The sequence below is a fragment of the Tamandua tetradactyla genome, chromosome 4 (assembly GCF_023851605.1).
Source record: "Tamandua tetradactyla isolate mTamTet1 chromosome 4, mTamTet1.pri, whole genome shotgun sequence".
NCBI lineage: Eukaryota > Metazoa > Chordata > Mammalia > Pilosa > Myrmecophagidae > Tamandua > Tamandua tetradactyla.
This window is the reverse complement of record NC_135330.1, coordinates 6,790,226-6,811,046: the sequence shown is the minus strand read 5'-3', so window position 1 is coordinate 6,811,046 and position 20,821 is coordinate 6,790,226. Positions and strand designations below refer to the sequence as shown.

General features: G+C 55.9%; 2 protein-coding genes and 1 long non-coding RNA gene across 10 annotated transcripts in view; 2 read left to right on the top strand and 1 right to left on the bottom strand.

Moving 5' to 3' along the window:
• Window positions 1-479: 479 nt before the first annotated feature.
• On the top strand, window positions 480-15,306 carry DENND4B (DENN domain containing 4B). Of its 2 annotated transcripts, none has more exons than XM_077156228.1 (28): window positions 480-1,227; window positions 1,992-2,331; window positions 2,940-3,192; window positions 3,444-3,513; window positions 3,725-3,894; window positions 3,962-4,206; window positions 4,553-4,619; window positions 4,708-4,766; window positions 4,943-5,087; window positions 5,366-5,541; window positions 5,692-5,792; window positions 6,161-6,376; window positions 6,915-7,060; window positions 7,346-7,485; window positions 7,599-7,725; window positions 8,140-8,346; window positions 8,679-8,807; window positions 9,607-9,784; window positions 11,099-11,266; window positions 11,523-11,911; window positions 12,082-12,204; window positions 12,375-12,544; window positions 12,624-12,765; window positions 12,964-13,200; window positions 13,795-13,870; window positions 13,965-14,130; window positions 14,213-14,277; window positions 14,373-15,306. In XM_077156228.1, exons 1-28 carry the CDS (start codon window positions 1,218-1,220, stop codon window positions 14,516-14,518), a joined length of 4,461 nt encoding a protein of 1,486 aa, XP_077012343.1. In that variant the 5' UTR covers window positions 480-1,217; the 3' UTR covers window positions 14,519-15,306. The 2 variants fall into 2 exon arrangements, with proteins under 2 accessions (XP_077012343.1, XP_077012342.1); XM_077156227.1 differs by having other exon boundaries at window positions 13,753-13,870.
• LOC143679866 (uncharacterized) lies at window positions 9,312-19,139 on the bottom strand. Of its 5 annotated transcripts, none has more exons than XR_013173976.1 (9): window positions 16,568-19,139; window positions 16,041-16,491; window positions 15,661-15,794; window positions 14,004-14,122; window positions 13,241-13,388; window positions 13,003-13,038; window positions 11,339-12,198; window positions 10,840-11,011; window positions 9,313-10,169 (listed from the first exon to the last, which is right to left on the bottom strand). It is a non-coding gene; the product is annotated as an uncharacterized LOC143679866 (long non-coding RNA). The 5 variants fall into 5 exon arrangements; XR_013173978.1 differs by having other exon boundaries at window positions 16,041-16,180; window positions 18,951-19,128; XR_013173975.1 differs by having other exon boundaries at window positions 9,312-10,169; window positions 13,241-13,444; window positions 16,041-19,138.
• A 79-nt stretch (window positions 19,140-19,218) lies between these two features.
• Window positions 19,219-20,821, top strand: part of GATAD2B (GATA zinc finger domain containing 2B) — a 175,892-nt gene continuing 174,289 nt past the window's right edge. For all 3 annotated transcript variants that reach the window (XR_013173973.1, XM_077156225.1, XM_077156223.1), the window contains exon 1: window positions 19,219-19,340. The gene's annotated coding sequence lies outside the window, so the exon portion shown is untranslated. The remainder of the gene's footprint in view (window positions 19,341-20,821) is intronic.

The following is a 20,821-nucleotide window of genomic DNA, read 5'->3' as shown; positions in this document are numbered from 1 at the left end:
GTCTTCCTTCACTCGCCGTCCGGGCGAGAGCGGCGCCCACGTCGGGTGCGCCATGTCCGGGGCCGGGTAGCCCCGCTGCCCGCCGGCCCGCCAGCGCGCCCTCCGAGCCCCCCGGCAGCGGGCCGGCCGGCCGGGGAGTCGCGGGGCAGGCAGGTAGGGACAGGGACCGGCGGGGCGCGGCGGGAGGGCAGGGAGGGCAGGCGGCGTCGGCCCCCGCGGGGACGTCCCCCAGCTGTTCTTCCCCGCGGCACATCTGGTTCCGGTTCCTCCCTTCTGGGGAAGTGAAAGCGGAGGGGAGGGCGCAGCCCCGAGTCAGCCGTACCCCCTGCCGCCTGCACCCCTCTCGCTCCCAAGGGTGTAGGAGTCGGAGCTCCCCTCCCGCTCGGGTCACGCGGCGGCCCGCGCTGCTGCCGTCGTCACGTCCTCGGCTCCTCTCTGCCCTCTTGCGCCTTCCTTACCTCCTCTCCCTCGGGGCGCCCTCTGCCCTCACCCGAACTTCCCGTCGCCCGGCATGTGGCTGTCGGGACCGGAGTGGCTCCCGAGCCCGTTGCCCTCCCCGGGGAGAGAGGGCTGCCTTCTGCAGAACTCTCCCCGCTCGGTGAGGGGAGGCCCGGGCGAGAAGGTCCTCCGCCTGGGGACCACCCACTGCCCCTTCAGCTAGGCCCACCTCAGGGCCCCTGCCTGTTGCCTTGGGCATAAGGCACCCATTCGCCTGCGGTGGGTGAGGGATAGGGCTTTGCCCCAGAGCTAAATCAGGAGGCTGACGCTCATTCCTAGCTTCACCTCCCAGACACGGAGGCTAAATTTAGCTGGGGTTGGGGTGTGGGACTGCCTGCCTGTGTGGCCAGGGGCCAGGTTCAGTACTGAGCCAGCCTGGTTCGTAGAAATCCCTTCTCCTTGTTCTCTGGGGGAGGGTGGGGGATTGAGTGGGACTGCACATGCTGGAGTGGCACTGAGCCGCCTCTGTCAGGCGCTGGTATGATGCTGTGCTGGCCCCTTCAGTCACCCCACCACCGCCACCCACACACACCCATAGGCTGACTTCCGCTGAGCTGCAGCTTCCCCTCCACTGTTTCAGGAAGTCACCTCCCTTCCCTTCTGAAGCACCCCCAGGCCTCCGGGCCCCTGCCGCTCACCTCCCACCAAGCTCTTTCCCAGCTTCTGCACCCTGGGGTTCCCCAGGACCCTCAGGGCTCTGAACTCCCTAGGGTTGGGCCATGGAGGCAGGTGAGAATACAGGTGCTGAGGGCAGCTTGTGGGCAGTTTTCTGTCCCGGGGCTCTGCAGAGGAGGGCACAGGCATGGCGTGATGGTCTCTCACTGCTGCTTTGGACATAAAAAATGGGGGATATCTAGGGAGCTTGGAGGTGGGAGGGCACTGGCTGTTTGGCCTGGTTGGTGGATTTAGGTTGGAAAAAACAAAGACACTTGAGTTTTTCTGAAAAGACCCTAAAGTTTGGGCTTTATGGGCCTTCCCAGAAGCCTGTGACGTCCTTATGAAAACCTAGGGGCAGGCTCCTTAAGAGCATTGGTTGGATCACGGGATTGTCGGGATGTCACAACTAGAGTAGAAGGGTCAGAAACTTCAAAAGCCCCTAAGGTGGGTATGATGTCATGGCCAGAACAAATGATGTCAATGCAGGCTTTCAGAGAAGAGATTGTGATTTAGGTGAGGTTACAGCTGTGTGATGGGAAGGGAGTGAAGAGGAACGGAGCCTTTAAAAGGGATACATGAGTGATATGATGTTGGCGCCCAAATTGGCTAAGTGGAATCTGGTTTCTTTGGGGAGGGGGCTGGTCTCTTTAAGGAGCTGTGGTGGGCTGGGACGGGTCTGGTGATGTCACAGGCGGGAGAGTTCAGGATTGGCTGACCACTTGTCCTGCCCTTCCTTGGGTAGTCTAGGAGGAAGAGGGGAGTAACAGGGACATCTTGGTTACCATGGTAATACCCTTCTTTGCTTCATCTCTCCCGCCCCCCACTGACCATTCCAGATGCACTGAGTGAGGGGGGGGCCATGGCGGAGGAGCGGCCCCCCCGGCTGGTGGATTACTTCGTAGTGGCCGGGCTTGCTGGGGATGGAGCACCCATCCCAGAGGAAACGTGGCTTCCTGAACCAAGCGGGCCCCTGCGCCCTCCGCGACCGGCTGAACCCATCACGGATGTGGCAGTCATTGCGAGGGCACTGGGCGAGGAGGTGCCCCAGGGCTACACATGCATCCTGGCCTCTGCTGGGGGCCACCCCTTGGAACTCAGTGCTGGACTCCTGGGTGGAACTCAGCCCGTCATCTGCTACCGCAGGGGCCGTGACAAGCCCCCCCTCGTTGAGCTGGGGTGTGTGCCCTTCCCCATTGTGACGGGGGAGGTCGGAAGGGGTCTTGGGTGGGATAGGGAAAGGCACCGGTGTGGGGTGGGGGGAGGGCAGTGGGAAAGAGAAGTGGGTGGGCTGGAGTTCAGGGAGGAGGGACTAAAATCGTCTATATTTAGTCTTCGCCCAGATCTGGGTCTGTGTACTGCTACTTGCTAGCAGTGTGATCTTGGGGGCAGGTTATTGAGCCCCTCTGGGCTTGTCTCCTCATCTGTCAGATGGAGATAGTACCTCCCCATTTGGTGGTTGAGAAGATAAGATGAGATCATCTATGTGAAGGACTTAACATAGCATCAATGCGTGGTAGCATTAATTACTCCCAGTATTTATTGAGCATGAGAGCCGTGGAGGGCATGCAGGGCTGTTACTGCCAAAGAAGTACAGCCAAGCACAGACGAGGGCACGTGGGGTTTGGAGGGTACAGTTCTGCAGAGAAGAGCTGGGCCTTGGTCGCAAGGGTTGTGGAGGCTGAGGGGCCAGGGTAGGGAGACAGCTCGGCCGGGGTGGGCAGGCGTGGGGTGTCTTTCTCCTCCGTCCTGGACTCTTGACACCTCTGTCTGCTCTCTGTGCCAAGGGTGTTGTATGAAGGGAAGGAACGGCCCAAGCCTGGCTTCCAAGTGCTAGACACGACGCCCTACAGCCATTCAGCCAACCTGGCCCCTCCAGGCCCTGGGCACCCCCGCACCTACCTCACGTATCGGCGGGCAGCCGAGGGGGCAGGGCTGCATGCCCTGGGCATCACTGACCTCTGCCTGGTCCTGCCCAGCAAGGGTGAGGGCACTCCTCACACCTACTGCCGCCTGCCCCGTAACCTCAACCCTGGCATGGTGAGTGGGGCTGGGGGCTGGGAGCTGCGGCCTGGACCACCTTCACACCAGGGTGGACACTGGGCCCACCGGGCAGCCTGGGACCAAGGCGCGCAACTGCAGGGACGGGCCCAGAGGGGGTGATTCTGGTCTTGGGGGAGAGGGATTTGTGGACGCTCTAGAGACTTGCCAAGTAGGGGTGGTGGAGGGAAGATGGACCCAGAAACCTTTGCTAGCTGTGCATCTGTTTGTCTCTTGCCACCCCGGGGCAGTGGGGCCCAGCAGTGTACCTGTGCTACAAGGTGGGCCTGGCCAAGGCCAACACGCTGGTGTATGAAGCAGGTGAGTGCCCCGTGTGCCCCCCACCCTGTGACTCTCTACGTCCCTCTGCCCATGGACCTTCTGGCTGGAGCCTTCAGTATGCCCAGCACCCACTTCCTTTTTGCCACTTGGCCCTTCCCTGCCCCCACCCCCACCCCCACCCGCGTTTCTCTCCCCGGAGGCTGACGGTCCCCCCTCCCTTTTGGGTGCCCCCACTCTGCCGGGGCTGCAGAGCTGCTGGGCCGCTACCCGGAGGAGGATAACGAGGCGTTCCCGCTGCCCGAGTCGGTGCCCGTCTTCTGCCTGCCCATGGGGGCCACCGTGGAGTGCTGGCCGGCCCACACCAAGTACCCCGTGCCCGTCTTCTCCACCTTCGTGCTCACGGGCGCAGCGGGCGACAAGGTGGGTGCCCGGCGCGCGGTGGGGGCGCAGGTGCGCGGGCCCGGCCTGACCGCCCCCCGCCCCGCAGGTGTACGGCGCCGCCCTGCAGTTCTACGAGGCGTTCCCGCGGGCCCGGCTGTCGGAGCGGCAGGCGCGTGCCCTGGGCCTGCTGAGCGCCGTGGAGCGGGGGCGCGCGCTGGGGGGCCGCGCCGTGCGCAGTCGCCGCGCCATCGCCGTGCTGTCGCGCTGGCCCGCCTTCCCTGCCTTCCGCGCTTTCCTTACCTTCCTATACCGCTACTCCGTCTCGGGCCCCCACCGGCTGCCCTTGGAAGCGTGAGTGCGGCTTCTCCCCGCCAGGGCTGGGAGCGGGGGACGCGGGGGCGGCGGGGAGGGGCGGCAGCGGGCCCCTGCGGAAAGGCTGCGAGTGCGCGGGGGCCCCAGGGCCAGCCCACGCTGGCTGAAGTCCAGGCGAGGGACCGCTCGGCCCAGAGGGGGCCCCTTTTCTCATTTGCACGAATTCTGTATGTGACAGAGGCTCTGGTGGCTGATACATGTCCAGAGGTGGGGTTCAGCGGGAATAAGGTTCTTGACAGAAGGCAAAGGGGACAAGAAAAAGTAGGGGAGGGCGGGCAGGTGTAGACCGGGGTCTGCCTCTGACCTGTTTCCCTCCCTTTCCCAGGCACATCTCCCACTTTATTCACAACGTCCCCTTCCCTTCCCCACAGAGACCCCGCATCCTTGTGCAGGTGAGAGCTGGGGACGGTGGTTGTGGGAGGCGGACAGCTGGCAGGGGCTAGGCCATTCTCCTGACCGGTGGCCCTTCTGCCCTTCCAGATGTCTCCCTATGACAACCTGCTCCTGTGTCAGCCCGTATCTTCACCCCTGCCCCTCAGGTACGTGCTCAGGTTTGGGAGGCTCTAATGACCAAGGACATGGTAGGTGCCAGGCAGGCAGCACAGCTGTCGAGGTCCGCACAGCTGGGCTCATGTGGTGGCAGGTCCCGTGCCTGGGGAAGGGGCCTCGCCAGGGTTTCCTGGTGACCGTTCCCCCACCTTGGCGTTGCCCGCAGTGGCGCCAGCTTCCTGCAGCTGCTGCAGAGCCTGGGCCCAGAGCTGGCCGTGACGCTGCTGCTGGCTGTGCTCACAGAGCACAAGCTGCTGGTCCACTCGCTGCGGCCCGACCTGCTCACCAGCGTCTGTGAGGCCCTCGTCTCGGTGAGCGCCACCCTGCCCAGCCCACCCTCCCCAGAGCTCCTGGTCTTCCAGACCACCTCCGCCCATCGCCTCCTCTTACTTTTCCTTTCTTGGGGAGAGTTTTCAGCCTTTCTCCCTGAGCACAGCTTACGGGGACGCACAGCTTCCACCAGGGGCTCTTCTTAGGAGGAAAAGCTTCTCCAGTACCTCAAATGGGCACCCCTCCACCCCCAGCAAATGTCTCCTCTCTCTCTTGCCCCCCACCCCCCCTCACTGGCCCTCCCTCCCTGGTGCTTCAGATGATCTTCCCGCTGCACTGGCAGTGCCCTTACATTCCGCTGTGCCCGCTGGTGCTGGCAGATGTGCTGAGCGCCCCCGTGCCCTTCATCGTGGGCATCCATTCCAGCTACTTTGATCTGCACGACCCGCCTGCTGACGTCATCTGCGTGGACCTCGACACCAACGCGCTTTTCCAGTAAGCCTGGCCTGGGGGCGGGGCACAGCGGGTGGCCGTGGGGGGCGCTGTCAGCTCACACAGCGGGAAATGGGGGAATGGGGGAGGCTGGCCCAGAGGAGGGAGTGATTCCCAGCCCTCCCCCCTTTCTTCCTAATGCCCGTCTCACAGAACTGAGGAAAAGAAGTTGCTCTCCCCCCGGACCCTGCCACGCAGACCCTACAAGGTTCTTCTGGGCACACTAACAAACCTGTACCAGCAGCTGGACCAGAGTGAGAAGCCTGGGGGGTGGGGGGCAGGAGAACGGACACTGCCCTTGACCTTAAACCTCCACCTGGGGAGCCCTGTGGGGAGCTGTGTTACCCGAGGAGGCTGGAGGAGTTGGGACTCCCCTTGGAGGAAGTGAGGGGAGTTCAAGTTCTAATTTAAGCAAGTAGGGGGCATGCCCTATTGCTGGAGCATGCTGGGGACGTCTGGCTGGCCCTGGGGAGTCTCAAAACTCAGAACTGAGGTGGTTTTTTCAGTTGAATTGGGGCAGGGTCTGTTAGAGGCTGGAGATGGGGGGAATGTTGCGGGGCGGGCAGGGCTGGAGTGGGCGCTGCAGGCCCAGCCCTGACCCTCGGGCTGCCCCGGCCCCCAGCCTACACCGGCCCAGAGGAGGAGGCATCCCTGGAGTTCCTGCTGACGGACTACGAGGCTGTGTGTGGCCGCCGGGCTCGGCTGGAGCGGGCAGTGCAGGGCGCCTTCCTACGCTTCATGGCCTGTCTGCTCAAGGGCTACCGCGACTTCCTGCGCCCGCTCACCCAGGCCCCCTCGGAAGGGGCTCGCGATGTTGACAACCTCTTTTTCCTTCAAGGTAAAGCGGGCTCATCTGTGCTTGGGGACAGGGTCACTGGGAGGCGTGGCCAGGAGCTGGGCTCCATGGGGAAGATGCAGGGCACCGCGAGCCGCCCAGAGGCTCGCTCCTTCCCTCAGCGCAGTCTTTTCTGGGCACCTGCTTTGAGCCAGACACTCCTGGGCTAGGAGGGTGAACTGGCCATGGCCCTGGTCTCTGGGAGCCCTGGGTTTGGGGTGAGCAGAGACAGTGATTCCTGTGGTCAGGAGCCCCACAGGTAAAGCTCTGTTCAGGGGCCCTGCCCTTGGAGAACCTCTAGTCTGAGGTGATGGGTGCTGTCGGGCAAAGGGAGGGCTCCCCTGGTGCTGGGGAGGCTGGGCTGGTCAGCTGGGTGAGTGGATGGACGTGCCACAGGGGCCAAAGCAGTGACAGTTTTGATGACCCCGTGTCCTGCCAGGACCCTTAGCAGGCAGGGACCCGAGAAAGGTTGAGGAAGGATGTGGCTGTGGTAGGGAGTCCCGACAACCTCCCTCTGCTGCCCCATTCCTGTCCTGCTCAGGCTTCCTCAAATCCCGGGAACGTTCCAGTCACAAGCTGTACTCTCAGCTGCTGCACACGCAGATGTTCTCGCAGTTCATTGAAGAATGTTCTTTTGGCTCTGCTCGGCATGCTGCCCTTGAATTCTTCGACTCCTGCGTTGACAAGGTATCAGTCATTGTCTTTTCTCTACATGCCCATTGTCTCTGTTGCCCGAGGGCCACCACGTAACACAGCTCCACTGCAGCTGTGATGGGATGGAAGACCTGGTTGTACAGGGCACCACCACAGGTGGCTGCCTGCATACCCATGCCATATTCCCATGCCTGACTGCATCCCCAGCTCTGTCTCCTTGTCCCTGGTGGTTTGGGCCCTCTTGCTCTCCTGGGAGACCCCCTGACCCGGCCTTATGCCCACTGTCTTGATGCTCACTCCCCTACCGTCCTGTCCCAGGTCCACCCAGAGCAGGAGAAGCCTGAGCCAACACCTTTGGTGGAGCTAGAGGAACTGTCAGGAAGTGAGCTCACTGTCTTTATCACACCTCCTGAGGAGCCTCCAGTGCTGGAAGGCAGTGAAGCCACTCTCCTGTACTGGTGAGAGCCTCTTCTCACCCCCTCCTGGGTGCCGAGGCCCCAGAGGTTGGCCTGGCCCATCTTGTTTGGCCCTATGTGACAGCCCCCGATGTTGCCCCCTTCTGCCCCTTCAGCTACGATGGGTTTCCGGAGCTACGGGCTGAGCTGTTCGAGTGTCCTCAAGAGCAGCGCGGGGCCCTGCCTGTGCCGGGCCCATCCCGTAGCGCCCCCAGCAGTCCTGCCCCTCGTCGTACCAAACAGGTAACCAGCAGGAAGGCACAGAGGGACCCAGCTCAGGCTGAGGGCCGCTGCCTCAGTTTCTTCATCTGTAGAATGAGGATGAATACCTATCCCGTATGGCTGTTGGAGACTTAAATGTGCCTGCTGCATAAGAAGCACTATATAAATGCTAGCTATTATTTCACTGTCCTCGTCATCACCATCATCCGGTCCTCTGAGCACTCTGGGAATCAAGGGGCTAACTGCCCCTTCTAGGACACCTGCCTATACTCAGGGCTTGACATCTCTGGGCTGCACAGCTGAAACCTGTGTGGTACAGCATCCCTCCTGCTTCCCGAGAGCAAAACCCTTCCTCCTCACACCACTTTATGGCCTGAGTCCACCTGTCCTGCCCTGGGGGGTGCACTCATCCTATCTGCCCCCTCTCCCACCTAGGAAATGAAGGTTGCACAGCTGATGGCACAGAAGTCAGCTGCCGTGCCTGAGCTGTGGGGCCGGTGCCTGCTGGGGCACTGCTACGGGCTGTGGTTCCTGTGTCTACCTGCCTATGTGCGATCAGCGCCCTCCCGGGTGCGGGCCCTGCACACGGCCTACCACGTGCTGCGCCAGATGGAGAACCGCAAGGTGGTGCTTCCTGATGAGGTAGGCGACCACAGGCCTGTCCCCATGCATGTGCCCGGTCCTCGGGAGGCTTTTACAGCCATGGGGGTACAAGAGGGGAACTTGGTGGAAAGCAGGCAGAGCTGTGAGGTTGAGGTAGATGGGGAATGGGGGAACAGGCCGTGAATGTGCATGTCCAAAGTCTAGCAGTGGAAACTGCATGGTGGCAAGGTCAGCAGGGAGAGTGGTGGCCCTGAGGCGGCCTCGAGTGTGCCAGGGGCCCATGAAGTCTGTGAGAACCAGGGAAGCTTGCTGAGCTTTGAGGATCTTGGTTGGAGGGGAGTGCCCGTTCTCCTGCCCCTCTCCTGGTCCAGGTGTGTTACCGTGTGCTGATGCAGCTCTGCTCACACTATGGGCAGCCAGTGCTGTCCGTGCGGGTCATGCTGGAGATGCGGCGGGCAGGCATCGTGCCCAACACCATCACCTACGGCTACTACAATAAGGTATCTAGCTGGGGGACAGCAGGTGGGATGGCAGTTTGCACCAAGCACATATGAGGAGGAGGCTGCGTGACACCTGCTGCTCTCCCCCTCCCTGGCGACTGGGCAATTCAAGTCAGTCCTGTAACCACTTGGCAGCCACTCATGTGGTGCCTTAGGGCCTGCAGAGGGTTTTCTACTATGCGGCTGCTTTGGTTCTCCCTCATAACAGCCCTGACGGGGAGATGGGGCAAGTATTGCTACCTTCTAATCATAGTTAATAGTGTTAGCCATTATGCTAGGCACTGTTCCAAATACATTACACATCTTAGATCTTTTTATCCTCACAACAGCCCCATGAGTTGAGATTATTGTCTCCGTCTTATAGATGAGATGAGGTTTCAGAGAGGCTGGTGCCCGCACACTGTGGGTAAGTTAGGGAGTTCAGCAGCATGTATCCTAAATTCAGGCTCGAAACCATGATCTAAACTGTCCCTTTGTTTTCCAGACAACAAAAGTAAGGACAAAAAAAATGAAATGGCTTCTTCAGAGCCATATTGTTTATAAGTAGCCACATGTGGATACAAATTTGCTCCACGGTTTTTGGATTCCTTTAGGCCCCCTCAGAGGCATCTGCTGCCAACCGCTTTTTTTTTTTTAATGGCGGGTTCCTTGTTCCTGGCTGAGCCATTGGCAGAACAGTCCTAGGTAGGGTGTCTGGAGGGGCAGGGGTCCCTGGGATGCCAAGGCAGATAGTGGGAGCAGGTCAGGCTGGGGCCAGGATGTGGAAGTAGACCCTCCTGATGGGCACTGTGCTTCGCAGGCTGTTTTGGAAAGCAAGTGGCCTTCTGGCACACCAGGTGGGCGCCTGCGGTGGGCCAAGCTCCGGAATGTTGTCCTGGGGGCTGCTCAGTTCCGCCAGCCCTTGAGAGAACAGCGGCAGCGGCGGCAGCAGCAGCAGGAGCAGGCAGCACATCCAGAGGCAGGCAGCTCCCGGACAGGTGGGTAGGCCCCAGTGAACTGAGCTTGAGGATGGAGTACCCAGGCTCAGAGAGAGAGGTATGAAGAGCTGGGGCTAGCCTAGTGCGTGACATTGGGCATTCTGGGGGTGGATAAATTACACTTGGCTGGTGACAGAAGGGATGAAGTTCTGCCTGGCTGGGCCCCAACAAACATCTAAGGAGTTTTGTTTTGGAATTGGGTTCCTACCTCCTGCCTCTCAACCCCTCCCCTGTCTTTTTAATTGTGAAATATAACATATATACAAAAAAGCAATAAATTTCCAAGTACATTTTAACAAATTATATCCGTTATAAAACATTTTAAAGTTTGGTGTGGGTTACAGTTCCATGATTTTTCATTCTTTCTTCTAGCTGCTCCTAGACACTGGAGACAAACAGAAATATCAATATAATGATTCAGCATCATACTCATGTGTCAAATCCTGTCTTCTGTGTTATACTCCACCTTCTCTTTAAATAACATATATACGTAAAAGAAATACATCTCAAAATACATCACAACAATTAGTGCAGAGCAGACTTCAGAGTTTGGTATGGGTTATAATTCCACAATTTTAGGTTTTTATTTCTAGCTGCTCCAAGGTACTGGAGGCTAAATGAAATATCAGTATAATGATTCAGCACTCATACTCATTTGTTAAACCCTACCTTCTCTGTATAGCTCCACCATCACCTTTGATCTTTCTATCCCTCTCTTTAGGAGTATTTGGACTATGCCCATTCTTACATTTTCATGATGGAAGGGGCTGTTGATAATACAGATAGGGGGATGCAACTAGATGTTCTGGAAGGGCTGGCCCCTCTGCATTTCAGGACTTGTCTGGTCTAGGGACCCATCTGGAGGTTGTAGGTTTTAGAGTTACCCTAGTGCATGGAACCTTTGTAGAATCTTATATAATGCCCTAGGTATTCTTTAGGATTGGCAGGAATGGTTTTGGTTGGGGTTTGGCACATTATGATAGGTAGCAATGTCTAACAGAAGCTTGCTTAGAGTGGCCTCTCGACTCTATTTGAACTCTCTTAGCTGCTGATACCTTATTTGTTACACTTCTTTTCTCCCTTTTTGTCAGGATAGAATTATTGATCACACGGTGCCAGGGCCAGACTCATCCCTGGGAGTCATCTCTCATGCCACCAGGGAGATTCATCCCTAGATATCATTTCCCACGTAGCAGGAAGGACAATGGTTTCACTTACAGAGTTGGGCTTAAAGAGAGAAAGACCACATCTGAGCAACAAAAGAGGTAGTCTGGAGGTGACTCTTAGGCATACCTATTCCCCTGTCTTTTACAGAGCCCCATCTGGAGCGCCCTTCCCCTACCCGCCCCCTTCAGCGCCAAACTACCTGGGCTGGGCGCAGCCTGCGGGACCCAGCCTCACCCATGGGGCGCTTGGTGAAGAGTGGCAGCCTAGGCAGTGCCCGAGGGACACAGCCCACTGTGGAGGCCGGCGTGGCCCACAGTGAGTGTCCTTGTATGACCCCACCCCACCCCTTGCCCCCCATCCTCCCATCCAGCTTTCCTAACCACTCACCATGAGAGAGAGCACTAGAGCCAGGTGGTAGGGTGCTCTCTGTGGTGGGCACTATGGACTGAGAGAATCTTGCCCAGAATGTCATCATGCAGGAGCTTGTGCTTCCAGGAATTGCTTCCTCAGGAAAGGGTCAGCTGGAGGAGGAGCCAGGCTCCATCTTTCCTGATTCTTTTCTACCCTGCAGTGATCGAGGCCTTGGGAGTGCTGGAACCCCAGGGATCACCTGTGCCCTGGCATGATGGAAGCCTCTCAGACCTGAGCCTGACAGGGGAGGAGCCAGCACCTGGAGGCAGTCCAGGAGGCTCAGGCTCAGCCTTGAGTGCCCAGTCCACTGAAACTCTGGAAGAACTAAGTGGGCGGGTATCCAAGGCTGGTGGGCGTCAGGATGAGGCAGGCACTCCCCGACGAGGGCTGGGTGCCTGCCTTCAACAGCTACTCACTCCTTCCCGCCGCTCCCCTGCCTCCCGAGCTACCCCCCCTGAGCTGCCTCCTGACCTGCCTCCCCCAGCCCGCCGCAGCCCCATGGATAGCCTTCTGCGCCCTCGGGAGCGCCCTGGATCAACTGCCTCTGAGGTAGCTAATGAGGGGAAAGTCCAGATGCCTTAGCACCAGGAAGTCTGGGGTGGGGGGTGCTGCCGATAGGAAGAGTGCCCAGAGAGGTCAGTGCTCTGGGGGGTTGAAGTAGGGATCCTGGGTGAAGTGGTACATGGGGTGGCTGACCATACTTTCTCATGCAATGGCAGAGCTCGGCCTCTCTGGGCAGCGAGTGGGACCTCTCAGAATCTTCTCTCAGTAGCCTGAGCCTTCGCCGTTCCTCAGAGCGACTCAGCGACACCCCTGGATCCTTCCAGCCACCTTCCCTGGAAGTGAGGATAACTCCTCTCAGTTCAGATGTGTGCAAACACACACACAAACCCTGTCAAAGGCAGAGGATAGGGAGGATGTGGAAGGAGCCTGGCCTAGGATTTGGAGGTGGGAGGGGCTGGGGAAGGAAACCCTGCTGGGGGCCCACTGCCTAGGGTCTTCTTTCCTGCAGATTCTGCTGTCCAGCTGCTCCCTATGCCGCGCCTGTGATTCGCTGGTGTATGATGAGGAGATCATGGCTGGCTGGGCACCTGACGACTCCAACCTCAACACAACTTGCCCCTTCTGCGCCTGCCCCTTTGTGCCCCTGCTCAGTGTCCAGACACTTGACTCCCGACCCAGGTGCCCAAGGCAGGCCCAGTGCTATGGGTGGGGCAGGGAGGGGGAGGTCCTAGGACTGACCCCGCCTATTCCCCTGCAGTGCCCCCAGCCCCAAGCTGGCTCCTGCGAGTGCCAGTGGCAGCAAAGATGCTCCTGTCCCTGGGGGCCCTGGCCCTGTGCTCAGTGACCGCAGATTCTGCCTTGCCCTGGATGAGCCTCAGCTCTGCAATGGTCACGTGGAGGTAAGGGTTGGGCAAAAGGAGCATGAAGAATGGGGAAGCAGCACCCTGTGGGGAAGCCCCAGGGGTACTGTGGAAAGATGGGCATTGAGAGCAAGGGGCATCCCAGAAGCTTGTCTGATAGCTCGGTGGGAGGCAAGCTTCTGGGAATGAGGTCCTGGTCTATACTTTCCACTGCCCTCTCCCGCTTGTGCCTGACAGGGTGCCTCCCGGCGGGTTGAAGGAGGAGCATGGGCATACCTGAGTCCCCTGGTGCTGCGTAAGGAGCTGGAGTCGCTAGTAGAGAATGAAGGCAGTGAGGTGCTGGCCTTGCCCGAGTTGCCTGCTGCGCATCCCATCATCTTCTGGAACCTTCTGTGGTATTTCCAGCGGCTGCGCCTGCCCAGTATTCTGCCAGGCCTGGTGCTGGCTTCCTGCGATGGGGCCCCACTCCCCCAGGTTAGTGCCCCTACTTGACCCCTGCTTCCCGAGTGCTTACCTCCTCACCCCAAGCTCTCCGTCCTCGTTGTCCTCTGTATCCATAGTGCTGAGCAAGGAGCATAGGTTTTGGAATCTGTTGTACGTGGTTTGAATCCTGGTCATTTTATGTCACCACTCTCAGCCTCAGTTTTCTCATCTGTAAAATGCTGTAAGTGCCCACCTCACAGCGCTGTTATGTAGAAACCTTGTACAGTCCTGGTACCTACAAAAGGTTTATTAATGTTTGTCTATTTATTCATTCCACAAATATTTACTGAGCACCTTTGAGGTTCCAGGAATAGTTTTTTGGAACTAGGATGTAGCAGTTTACAAAACAAAATCTTTCCTCTCAAAGAGCTTACATTCTAGTGGGGGATGATGTTTCCTTTCCCTCTTTTCTTTGGCTATGTCCTGTAATATCCTGTTTCTTTGAATATCACCTGTCTATTTCCTGTCCTTTGCTTCCCATTCCATGAGCCTAACTGTCTCCTCTATCTTGGCTCCTCCCCCCCGCTCCCGTTCTCCTCCCAGGCCCCATCTCCTTGGCTAACCCCTGATCCAGCCTCTGTGCAGGTACGGCTGCTGTGGGATGTCTTGACCCCGGACCCCAATAGCTGCCCGCCTCTTTATGCACTCTGGAGGGTCCACAGTGAGTCCGGTATTTGATTTAAAGTGGGAGGGGTGGGTCCCATGCCAGATCACATGGCTCAGTGATCCCAGACACCTTCCTTCCTTCCCTTCAGGCCAGATCCCCCAGCGGGTGGTGTGGCCAGGCCCAGTACCTGCATCTCTTAGCCTGGCATTGCTGGAATCCGTGCTGCGCCATGTAGGACTCCATGAGGTGCACAAGGCTGTGGGGCTCCTACTGGACACGCTAGGGCCCCCGCCCACTGGCCTGCATCTGCAGAGGTAACACATGTCTACTTGGGAGGGCTCTGACCTGTCCCAGGCTCCCCCTTTGTCTCACTCACACCTTCTGCCACCACTCCAGGAGTATCTACCGCGAGATCTTATTCCTGACAATGGCTGCTATGGGCAAGGACCGTGTGGACATAGGTGAGGCCACGGGTAGGGGCTGAGGAGTTTAGAGACCTGGGGCCAGGTGTGGGAGGCCAGGGTCCTAACGCACTGGTTTCCACCCTCTTCCCTAGTGGTCTTCGACAAGAAGTACAAGTCCGCCTTTAACAAGTTGGCCAGCAGTATGGGCAAGGAGGAGCTGCGGCAGCGGCGGGCACAGATGCCCACCCCTAAGGCCATCGACTGCCGCAAATGTTTCGGAGCACCTCTGGAATGCTAGACACCCTTAAGCTTCTCCCTCCATCCCGGGGTGGGGGGAGGTGAGGAAGAAAGAATTCTAGAGATAACTTGCTTCCCTGTTCCCTTCACAGAGGAATTGGGAACAGGCTGGAAAGCATGCCCAGCCATAGGCTGTGAGTTGGGGTAGCAGGAAGAGGGACCCACTGGTACCAAAAGTCGCACTTCCTCTATCTCCAACCTGTCCAATTTGCTCACACTGATGTTGGGGGAGGCTGGGGGCAGGGGGAGTTGGTACAGCTCTGTTCCTCTCCTGACCTATACCAGGGACCTCCTTCTTCTAGGGATCCAAAGATTGGCACTGCCCTGGTAATTTTAGAAGTTTTTGTTTTAAAAAACAACTGGAAAGATACAGAGCTACTGAGCCTTTACCCTGACAGGAGGGAGGGATGCCATTCCCCACCAGTGATGGCCCCCTTCCCTAGCATTGCTGAAGGAGCCTAAGGCTCCACATGCTTTCCTACCTTAGTGTTATTTTAACTTATTTATTCTGGAGCTGCAGCCCCCTTACTTATGAGGTTTTTATGGCGGGTGAGAAAGAGAAGGGAAATGAGGCAGTTATTTGTAGCTCCTTGCAAGTAAGGTGGTAGGAGCTAGAGGAGTCTGAAGCTCTCCTGAGGAAGAACTGCTGCCTTCTCCAGTCCCGATCCGTCTTGTCCACTCCACCTTGGGAATGCCTCACCCGCCCAGGGCCCTGACCTGTGCAATAAGGATTGTTCCTTGCAAAGTTTTGTTGGATGTAAATATAGTAAAAGCTGCTTCCGTCTTTTTCCTGCTGCCTCCAATTCACTGAATCTGGGATAATGGTGGGGAATGCTTTTCTTTTTCCTCGGGCTGCACATCCTCCTTTCCATCTCTACAGCCTTCAAGCACGCCCTCCTTTCCCTAACCAGGTCTGGTACTGGCTCCTGGGGGCACAGTGAGTTCTTGGCGCAGAAGAAGGGTGAATCTAGTGTAGGCTATGGTGGTGCCAGTCTGTGTGGCACTTCCGGCCCTACCACACAATCTCCCCCTTGTCCCTCATCTGTAGCCCATACAAAGGCTCCATTCTCCAGGGGCCCTGAGCTCATCTCTGCCTTCTTTTCTCTGCTCCAGCTTTCCACTCTGCCCCAACTTCTCCAGTACCTCTACAGGGATGATGACCCTGTCCTCAGCGGTTGGTACTGGCGGCCTTCATGCATCCCTGGAGCCCTGCAGACGTCTGCAGCCTCCTGAGTTGCTCTAGCTGGAGACAGTGCTCTTCTGAGCAGGCTCTCAGCCTGGGGACAGCAGAGGGAAGAGGCAAGGAGTAAGGGGCATCTGGGCATCAGAAAGACTGGCATCAATTTCCTAATACCTTCAGCCCACTTGGAGTTTTCCTTCCTCCCTTTCTTCCCTGTTTAATGAAATAAGCACAGGAAACAACTCCTAATAGAGCTGTAAAACCAATTACCAAAGGGAATCAGCCAGCAAAAGAAATGCCTTGGGGAAGGAAGGAAGGAGTGTCAATGGAAGAAATAACTTACACGATCCTTTAGTGCAAAATCCTGGGCTAAGTGGAGGATGAGAGAGATACTACTTCTGAATGCTGGGACCCTCAAGCCAGAGAACCTTTCCCCAACCTGTGTTGAGGATGGCAGGATGCTTTTCCAGTGTCATAAAGGAACTGCAAAGGAGAGAATGTCATCTGTCTTGCCAGGAACTAGGAGATGCCTTCTTCATGCCACCCAGGTTCTGATCAGATTCCACTCCCCAGAATCAATTTCTTCCAATCATCCCCGATAATATTTTTCAAGGAAGCACCTACCCTCCTAAAATCAAAAGTTTCTGTTGAATGCAGTATACCCAGCACTACAGAGAGAATTTTAGAGCTCAATCTCTAATAGAGCAAAAATCCTACCAGCCTAGAGTGTTCCTGGTCCACAATCACCCTACCTCCCAGCTTAGAGTTCTCATCTTTGGGCTTCCTTGTGGACCCTGCAATCAGATGAAAAGAGCTACAGAATTCTTTAACCATGAGACTATTTGGAAAATCCAATAGTTAAGTACTCACCATGGCATGTGACATCTTTGTCCTGTGGTCCAGGGAGTATGAGGGGAAGGATAGGTCTGATTTCTGTCCCTAGCCGTTAGTCAAATCTTGTCTCTGCCACTTACTAGTTATTTAACTGCTGTGCCTCAGTTTTTCCTCATTTGCAAATCTGAGGTTTAAAGATTAAATTCTATAATCCATGTGCCATGCTTAGCATACTCAATAAATGTCAGCTTCAAAAAGAAAGACAAACAGGTAGAGCCATCATAGGGCAAAGATCACGACACTGTAACAATGATTTCACTTGTCTGCCTTCACTTCAAATCAAAAGGCCCCATCCTCAGCCTCGAAGGTATCTTCCACTGGCATGTTTCTAATGTTTCCTCACACACCTTGAAGGATGGTCTTTAAGACAGTGCATAATTTATTGGACTAGTGATGGACAAAGTAGTAGGTTAAGCAAAGAAGAAAATACCCTCCACGAGGAAAGTGACTTTGTCTCATTCCTTGCTGTATCTTCAGCACACAGAAGAGTACGTGATAATGTAATAGGTTCTTTATAATGTATGTTCACTGACTGAGTCAGTGAAAACATTAAAATGATAGTGTTAGTACAGAAATAATTTCCAGTGCAGTGGAAGACGGGTGTCATATGTAGAATAACCACAGAAACGATTTGGAGCTAAGAGGTGAAATTGTTGGAAAAGCAAGGAAAAGTCTCTTAAAGGTTACTGTTTGTTTATTGAGTACTTACCATATTTTTGGCAGTGCCCTGAGCATTTTAAATGTTTTACTGTATGATCTTCACAAATACCCTATGAGCTACTGCTATCACTCCCATTTTACAGATGGGAAAAAGGCATAGAGAATAGAGGTTAAGTAAGTTGCCTAACTCCAGCAACCATGTTCTTTACCCCGACACTCTACTACTGTGGAAACAAGGTTTTTACCCATTTAAAATAAGAATTGGGGATATCCCTGTGTGCGTGTGTGTGTGTGTATGTGTGTGTTTTCAGGGTCTACCTATTTTTTTTTTAACTTTTTGATGTAACATGTATAAACACAAAAATCTCCCATTTAGCCACACATATATAAGTACAATACAGTGATATCAATTACATTCACCTTGTGCTACCATCACCATCATCCATTACCAAAACTTTCTCATCACCTCAAACAAATTCTGTACCCATTAAGCAGTAACTCCCATTTCCCTTTCTACCTATGTCTTTATGTGGCCACGTTCTCCATTACAATTTCATTTCCACTGCACCACATGACTTATAAATGATTTGAAAAACATGTTCTAGTACCTCTGGAACCAGATATTTCTGAGTTCAGACCACACTTTGGTCACTAACCAGCAGCTTGACCTTTGGCAAGTTAACCTCTTTGAGCTTCAGATTCTTTATCTACTTGGGTTTAAATTTCAGCTCTCCCACTTAACGTGTGTAACTTTGGGCAAGTCATTTGATCAGTGCCCCATTTCCCTAATCTGTAAAAGGGGATAACAGTTACCGAACTCACAAATTTAGTAGGAATAAAGGTAACAGTACCTAACTCACAAAATTATGCGGAATAAATAACATCCACGTAAAGTTGTTACAGTGCCCAAACGTTAGCTATAATTATCCCCTCAATACACTGACTTTGTGATACTTGGCCCCTATCCTCAAGGGACTCAGTAACAATACATTGCAGTAAGCGCCTGAAAAGATGTTAAGAGGGTTTGGACGGGCCTAACTGCTTTGGGAAAGTAGCGAAGTAGGCAAGCTCTAGCAAGAGTTGTTGAGCCTTGAGCTGATTAGGTGGAGTCGGATAGGGCGGGAGGCTGTTTCGCTCACTGCGAACCTAGTCAGACCTGGAACTCCTGAGAGGAGCCTGAGACAGTTCTGCACACCCTATTTCCTCACTAGCTGTTTTTATCTGCTGTTGTGGTTTAGTCACGACAGGACCCAGCTGAGGAACTATGAGGATCTGGAAGCACAGGCCTTTGGCAGATCAAGACAGGCCACGCCCCAACTGGACAGCCAGGCCCAAGCGCCTAAAGCTAGTTCTGTCGTGAAGTTCCTAGATTCTGTCGCGATGAAACAACACCCAACGCAGAGATCAGCGCCGGCCACCAGTCTCCATCTTTAGAATTGGAAGAATGAGAGCGGGCCAAAGGGGAATCCCGGTTTTGGGAGCCTGGGGTACGGCGGCTGCCTGGGGACCAAAACGTCTCTAAGGTAAAGTTGCAGCCTGAAGCGATTTTTTGACCCCCGACACTTAATGGGCTGTTGAAGACCCGGATGTGTCTGGGACTGGCCGAGGTACCCATTAACGCGCCCCCGCTAGACCATCCCCCTCCTCCGACTCGGATTGGGTCTTAAGCATGCCAATCATAAGCTCTCCAGCCACTCACCCTTCAAGGGTGGGGTATAGTTCTGGCATCCCGTCTCCAATTGGTATGGCCGAGAAGAAGAGGGCGGAGAGGCCGGCTGAGGTCACCCAATGGGCGTCGTGGCGTGTGGGGAAGGCGGAGCTGAGGCGCTTGGCAGCTGCCCAATCAGCGTCCTTGTTTGTGTGGTGCCGCCGCCGCCGGTGCAGCCGCCGCCGCCGCCGCTGCCCCCGTCTGTACCGCAGTGTCTGCTCCGCCCGCCTGCCCGGGTCCGGCCCGCCCCCCTCCCCCACCCCCGCCCCCGGTCCCGTCAGCGGAGTCCGGAGCGCACTGTTCTGTCGCCTCTTCCTTTTTCGACGCCTCCGCCGCCTCTTGAAGAGGAGAGCTAGCCGGGAGTTACACCGCCACCGCCAGGTGAGGAGCTTTGGCCTAGGCCAGCCTGGCCGCCCGCCCGCCCGGGGGCGGTGAGGAGCGAGGGAGGGAGGGAGCCTGGGAGGAGGCGGTGGTGGTGAAGGTGGGGGAAGGGAAAGGTGGAGGAGCGGGGGGAGGGGAAGTTCCCGCGAGCCGACGCCCGCCCGCGCGCCCCCGCCTTGCGTCCCCCTCCCCCCACCCCGGCACCGCGCGCCCCCGCCTCGCGCGCCCCCTTCACCTCATCCCCTCCCCCTTCCGCGCGCGCGCCCCGGTCTTTCCCTTCGGCCTCGCGCGCCCCAGCTCGTGTCCCTTCATTTCTTCTCCTTTTACTCTTTCTCCCCTCCCTCGCGCCCCGTTTCCCCCGCCATCCCCGCTTTCACTCACTGCCTCATGCCCGCCATGCTCCCCTCTTTTCCTCTCTTTTGCGTCCCCCCATTTTTTTTTAAACTCTCTCCACCCTCAGTGGTGTCCTCAGGGTGCGGGGGCCGCTCCCTCTTCTCAGTCTTCTGTTTGCCACGGATGGGACAGTGGGGGATCGTTAGGGGTGAAGGAAGCACGACATGATTATCTTTATTTAGGAAAAGGGATCAGGACCGCAGAACCTTATCCCTTTATTTCGTCGTCCACCGTTCCCTCGTCCTCTCGTAGGAGAATGGAATTGTCTCAGCCAATGTGGATACTTACCTCCTATCGCGACTAAACTACCTCTTTGCTCAGCTGGGTTTCTGAGATACAGTGCGTCTGTCTCCTAGTTCAGTGCCCGAGGATTAATAGAGCTAGAATTTACCCTTCCCTAGTTATACCAGGACTTAGACTACTTTCTGCCTTATTCTAAAGCCACTCCTTGAGTTCAGAGGTTTGGATGCCGTTTTTAGGCTCGCGTCAGCTTTCCCCTGTCCTAAAGGTGTGATAGCCTCTTTGGACTGTTCCTCAGCATCAACTTCCCACCAAACTCTAGATGTTAGCTCATAACGTTCGCACCAAAGTAGAGATGGAGGCATTGATGGTAGGTGGCAAGTGGACACTGACTGAACCATCAGCGTTTTCTTCTGCTGACATCTGGACAATCAGCCTCCTGAGAACCAGTTTTCTCATTTCGGATAAAGGATTATTTGGAGGGTTTTTGTGTGCCAGAGAGAGAGACAGGGAATGCCTAATTATCAGTAAAGGAAAAGAGCAGTGCTTTCAGGTCAGACTGCAACAGGAAGATTTGTGCTTGGAGTGGCTGGAGTAAATGTAGGTTTAACTGATGTGTGTTGGAGAAAAACTGATGCTTTTGTAGTTTTTAAAACACTTAATTTAAAAAATAACTTTTAAATAGATAATGCATGCATGTGTTACAAAGTTAAATGTAATCTTGCCTCCCACCTCCGTATTCCAGCCTGTCAGTGCAGATGACTTCTGGTTGTTTTCGGCAGCAGCACGATGTTTATATGTTGTTGAGGATTGATCTCTCTGGGAGCTGAGAGCTAACTTTATTGCAC